The sequence below is a fragment of the Cebus imitator genome, unplaced genomic scaffold (genome assembly GCF_001604975.1).
Source record: "Cebus imitator isolate Cc_AM_T3 unplaced genomic scaffold, Cebus_imitator-1.0 Scaffold776, whole genome shotgun sequence".
NCBI lineage: Eukaryota > Metazoa > Chordata > Mammalia > Primates > Cebidae > Cebus > Cebus imitator.
Window position 1 is genome coordinate 59239 of NW_016108091.1, and position 6089 is coordinate 65327.

The 6089-nt window shown below is 54.9% G+C and overlaps 1 protein-coding gene across 1 annotated transcript in view; it reads right to left on the bottom strand.

Moving 5' to 3' along the window:
* PKLR (pyruvate kinase L/R) overlaps positions 1-6089 on the bottom strand; it is an 11815-nt gene that overhangs the window by 1870 nt on the left and 3856 nt on the right. The window contains exons 2-9 of the mRNA XM_017519810.2: positions 4318-4427; positions 4090-4221; positions 3762-3948; positions 3124-3394; positions 2849-2999; positions 2101-2253; positions 1848-2014; positions 360-541 (exon numbers count right to left, since the gene is read on the bottom strand). Coding sequence (XP_017375299.2) covers positions 360-541; positions 1848-2014; positions 2101-2253; positions 2849-2999; positions 3124-3394; positions 3762-3948; positions 4090-4221; positions 4318-4427 — 1353 coding nt within the window. The remainder of the gene's footprint in view (positions 1-359; positions 542-1847; positions 2015-2100; positions 2254-2848; positions 3000-3123; positions 3395-3761; positions 3949-4089; positions 4222-4317; positions 4428-6089) is intronic.

Sequence of the window (6089 nt, forward strand, 5' to 3'; positions counted from 1 at the left end):
TGCGGTGAGCCGAGATCGCGCCATTGCACTACAGCCTGGGTAACAAGAGCGAAACTCCGCCTCAAAAAAAAAAAATAAAAAATAAAAAATAAAAAAGAAAAGAAAAGAAAGGTGCAGGAGTGTCCATGGGCTAGGACAGAGCGTGTTGCTAAGTTGCATAGCCATCTGCCTGTGTGGCTATGCTGATGAAAGAGGTGTGTGTGATAGGCCAGACTGATACCTCTTAATCTTAGTGAATCTCACAGGGAAAACCTGGGACCACAGGAGAGAGGCAAGGCCCTTTGCGTGGGTGTGGGAAGCTGGGTTGGAGGACTCCTGACACAAATGGTAGGAATGGGTGGAAGGCCTAGGTAGCTCACCACTTTCAATGCCAAATTGTACCCGGCGATCTACGTCATCTGCCCAGACGGCTTCTGGAGGTTCACGGTAAAGCAAGGGGAAGACTCCTCGGCATAAGTGGACCTGGCGGGCAGCCTGGGCAGAGCGGGTGACAGCAATGACTGCTGCCCGAGGTCGGTACTGAGACAGAAGCTGGGCTGAGCTACAGGAGGCAGAGAAGGTCAGTCCAGATCAGTGGAAGAGTGGTGAACCAAGAAACGAGTCTGGGTTCTGGTGCCAGGTGTCACTAACAAGCTGTGTGACCCTGGGTAAGTCATCATACTTTCCTGGGCCTTGGTGTTCTCACCTACAAAATGAGTATGAGAATGTCTGCCTCCCAGAGCCGGTGTGGTGGCTCACGCCTGTAATCCCAGCACCTTGGGAGGCCGAGGAGGGTGGATCACTTGGTCAGGAGTTCAATACCAGCCTGGCCAAGATGGTGAAACCCTATCTCCACTAAAGATACAAAAATTAGCTGCGTGTGGTGGCTTGTGTGTGTAAACCCAGCTACTTGGGAAGCTGAGGCAGATAATTGCTTGAACCTGGGAGGCAGAGGTTGCAGTGAGCCACTGCACTCCACCCTGGGCAACAGAGCGAGATTTCATCTAAAAAAAAAAAAAAAAAATCCCTGCCCTCCCTATCACACAAGAAAGATATGAGATAATAAGGAGAAATCTCTTTAAGAAATATTAAAGCCCACTGGGCACGGTGGCTCCCACCCTGTAATCCCAGCACTTTGGAGGTCAAAGTGGGTGGATTACCTGAGGCCAGACCAGAGTGGCCAGCATGGTGAAACCCTATCTCTACTAAAAATTACAAAAATTATCTGGGCGTGGTGGTGCTCGTCTATAGTCCCAGCTACTCAGGAGGCTGAGGCAGGAGAAGCGCTCCAGGAGATGGAGGTTGTGGTGAGCTGAGATTGCACCATTGCATTCCAGCCTGGGCAACAGAGTAAGACTCCATTCCAAAAAACAAAACAAAACCAAACCCAAGAAATAGAAACCCTTTTGAAAATGTGTATTATGTGCTTAATTTACATGTAGTGCTTAATTACTTCATATCTCCTGTTAATCACTGCATTCTTATGAAAAACAAATCATTACCTTGTCCTGTTCATGAGGAAAGAGAGCATCCTGCGTTTCAGACTAAAGACTTGAACTCAGACCTACTGGGCCCTTCTGCAATACCTCAGCATTGTAAGGCTCTGTGGGCCGAATGGGCTTGCCTCTGAGCCCCAGGAGCCCAAATGGTCTCGAAGCCAAAGTGTCCAGTGATGTCACTGTCCCCATACAGCCCCTGGAGGCTCACTGGCATTCTGTCTCTCCTGGCCTCCAGCTGTCATTGCTGCCCCTCCTCTTGACTCAGATGGACCTTTCACCCCTGGTGACCAGACTAAACCCGGGCCTGGGGCCCATCCCAGCCTACCCCTGACCTCTACTCCATCTGGGCATTCCCAGTGTCCCCCTCACCGGCCAGTTGTGGTCAACACGATGATGGCAGCAGCGCAGCACTTGAAGGCAGCCTCCACGGCGCCAATGGCGGTGACCTCAGTGGGGTCACGGCTCAGTGGTGCTGCCCGACGTAGCTCCTCAAACAGCTGCCGGTGGTACACTGCAGCCTCTGCCTCCCGGGCAATCTGCAGGTGCCAGAATGTCAGGCTGCATTGGGGTGCGGAAGGGATTTGGTTCCCTGGCCCATTTGCTTTTCATGCCGAGCTCCTACCGCATGCTGCATCTTCACGGCTTCCACAGGGAAGTTGCCCTTGGCCGTCTCCCCTGACAGCATAATACAGTCAGCCCCGTCCAGCACAGCGTTGGCCACATCGCTTGTTTCTGCCCTCGTTGGTCGAGGCTTGTTGATCATGCTCTCCAGCATCTTGGGGACACCATGAACATCAAAGTTGTAGGAGTCGCACCATGACTGGGGACCCTGCCCAATCTACTTCTCTGACACCCACACATCAGAGTGTCCCAAAAACCAGGGCCACAGTCACAACCCCTGACAATAGGGGTCAAAGTATCTCTAACTTTGTAGTTTAAGGATCAAACACTTGTCAGCAAAATGTACTATAAACCTATAGTGTGGACCTGGAGTGGTGGCTCACGCCTGTAATCCCAGCAGTTTGAGAGGCTAAGGCAAGTGGATCACCTGAGGTCAGGAGTTTGAGATCATCCTGGCTAACATGGTGAAACCCTGGCTCTGCTAAAAATACATAAAGTAGCTGGGCCTGGTGGCAGTGGCCTATAATCCCAGCTACTCGGGAGGCTGAGGCAGAATCGCCTGAACCCGGGAGGCGGACATTGCAGTGAGCCGAGATCGCACCACTGCACTCCAGCCTGGTAACAGAATGAGACTCCATCTCAAAATAAATAAATAAATAAATAATGAACCTACAGTGTGGGCATTTACCCTCACCCACAGGTGTCCCTAAAACCCACAGAGTGCCCAACCTCAAGGGCTCACTCCAGACCTGTGTGGCGCAGACAACAGGCTTGCCCACCAGGTTGCAGCGCCCAATCATCATCTTCTGAGCGAGGAAAACCTTCTCTGCTGGGATCTCGATGCCCAGGTCCCCCCGTGCCACCATGATGCCGTCGCTCACCTCCAGGATTTCATCAAACCTGGGCGGTTGGGAGAATCAGGGCCAGGGCAGAAAGCTAGGAGATGCCAGGGAGAGGCAGGCTGGAGAAGAAAGGTGACGGGGAATAGCTGCGGGGAGGAAGGGGAAGAGAACCCAAACCTCACCTCTTCACGCCTTCGTGGTTCTCAATTTTGCTGACGATCTTGATGCCCTGTCCTTCCGGCCCCAGAGCAGCTCTGACCGCAGCCACGTCGCTGGCTTTCCGCACAAAGGAGGCAAAGACAATGTCCACGCCATGCTCCACCCCGAAGCGCAGGTCTCGGAAGTCCTGCTCCGACAGCCCGGGCAAGTCCACCTGGGCCCCCGGCAGGTTCACGCCCTTCCGGCTGCCCAGGACGCCGCCGTTCTCCACTTGGGTCACCAGCCCTTCTGGGCCTGCGGACATGGAGAGAGCCAGCTGTGGTCAGGGGTGAGGCCGGGGCACGGTCACAGCAGAGGGAAGTCTGGGTTTGGACCCCCAAGAGGTCAGGAGCCGTGTCCTCCTCGTCTCTCCGCCCTTGTTCTGGGCCCCGCCCGGAACAGGCACAAACGGGCGTCCCTGGAAGAAACGACGCCCCTCGCAGTCCAGCCCCAACCCAGGGTGAGCGCCGGAGTCTGCACACTGGGGACCCCTGGGACGGGCTGGCAAAGGCGCGTGGAAGAGCAGGGGAAGGCGTGGTCGGTCTGACGGCCGATGGGGGAGCCAAAGGGAAGGGAATGGGCCCAGCGCACGGATGTGGCAGGGCGGGAGGCGCGTCCGCACCGATTTTCTGGACCACTAGGGAGATGAGCCCGTCGTCAAGATAGATGCGGCCCCCCACGGGCACGACCCGGACAATATTGGGGTAGTCCACCCACACGGTGTTCGCGTTTCCCTGGGTCCGGAACGCGGGGTCCACAGTCACCAGCACCTGGGAGCCCTTCACCAGCTCCACCTCCGACTCCGGACCCTAGGCGCGGGCCAGAGGAGACGTGAGTTTGGCGGCCCGGGGGTCCCGGACCCGCCCCTGCCCACGCCCAGGCCTGGGGCCCCGCCCAATGGGCGCCGCCGTTCCTGCCCCAGCCCCGCAGGTCTCTTCCCCACCGCTCACCCCCTGCGGGATCCCAGTGCGGATCTCCGGTCCCTTGGTATCCAGGGCGATGGCCACGGGCCGGTAGCTGAGCGGGGAAGCTGCAAAGCTCTCCACCGCCTCCCGGATGTTGGCGATGGACTCAGCGTGGTACTTGGGGAGGAATCGGAGCGAGGGTTTCAGAGAAAGCTGGCCAGGAACTCGAGGCATCCTCCCGCCCCACCCACCGCCCAGCGGCCCGTCCCGCACCTCGTGGGAGCCGTGGGAGAAGTTGAGTCGCGCAATGTTCATCCCGGCCTTGATCATCTCCTTGAGGCGCTCCACGGAGCGAGATGCCGGCCCTAGAACCAGAGATTCCACTCAGACAACATTCCCCCAAAACAGGAGAGGCAACCAAACCCAACCCATCGCTACCCTCAGAACGCCCCATGCCACAGGAGTCCTGTTACCTGCCTGATGCAACCCCTGATCACAGGTCACAAACTCCGTTTCCCTCTCCAGCCGACATCCATCCCCTTGGGGAGGCAGCTCTGTGGGAGTTGGAGGGGAGTACCCTTGGCCGGGCCTGAGGTCACTGTGTCAGCAAGTGATGTAATTAAGTGCTGCCTACCCGGTCACCCCAGGGTCTGGGGTGTATAGCAGGTGGTGGGAGACAGGTGAGGGTGTTTGGGTGCGGGGCTTTTAGAGCTAGGAGGCCTCATGGACTGAGGAGAGTTGAGTTCTATCTCAAGGACATAGATTCAGCCATTCTGTGGTCCTCTGTGACACCCATGTTTTCCTTTTTTTTTTTTTTTTAAATGAGACAGTTTCATTCTTGTCGCCCAGGCTGAAGTGCAGTGTCATGATCTCAGCCCACTGCAACTTCTGCCTCCCACATTCAAGCAAGTCTCCTGTCTCAGTCTCCTGTGTAGCTGGGATCACAGGCACCCACTACCATGCCCAGCTAATTTTGTGTATTTTTAGTAGAAACGGGGTTTCGCCATGTTGGGCAGGCTGGTCTCACACTCCTGACCTCAGGTGATCCACCTGCATCAGCCTCCCAAAGCGCTGAGATTACAGGCGTGAGCCACTGCGCCCAGCCATGTTTTTCTTTTTCACTGGATCATTCCCATCAGTATGTAAACCTGTTGTTATTTCTTTCATCGTTTAAAAAAAAAATTCAGACCAGGCTTGGTGGCTCACGCCTGTAATCCCACCACTTTGGGAGGCCAAGGAGGACAGAGCATGAGGTCAGGAGTTTGAGACCAGCCTGACCAACATGGTAAAACCCATCTCTATTAAAAATACAAAAATTAGCCAGGCTTGGTGGCGTATGAGGTAATCCCAGCTACTCGGGAGGCTGGGGCAGGAGAAGAGTTTGAACCCAGGAAGCGGAGGTTGCACCACTGCACTACATACAGCCTGGGGGACAGAGTAAAACTCCATCTAAAAAAAATTTCTTAATCACCTGGTTTCTCTTCAGCCTGAGTTTTTGCTCTCACTTGCAGCAAAACTCATTGCAAGAGTTATCTGTACTTGCTGCCTCCAGTTCCCTTCCCCCATTCTCCTTTGAACCCACCCCACTCAGGCGTTGGCCTCCATCTCTCCACTGCATCTGCTCTTCTCAAGGTCACCAAGAAACTCTGTGTTGTTGCTCAGTGTAATGCTCAATGTTCATTCCTCCTCTACTGGCCTGTTAGCAGCCTGGACACACACCCCTCCCTGACACCAGTCTTCACTTGGCCTCTAGGACCGCACCTCCCTTGTTTGACTCCTGCCTCTCTACCTGTTCCTTCCCAGTCTCCTTTCCTTGTTCCTCCCCTTAATGTTAGAAGCCCTGTTCTCCGTCATTTTACCTACACTCCTTTGGTGATTTCTAGTCTCATGGCTTGAGATACCATCTATATGCAGACAACTCCCAAATGTCTTTCCAATGGAGACCTTCCTTCCAAAACCAGAGTTGTGCACCTGACTGTCCCCTCTCTATCACACTTGGGTGGCTAATCTACATCTCAGACTCAACATGTCCCAAGCAAACTTCT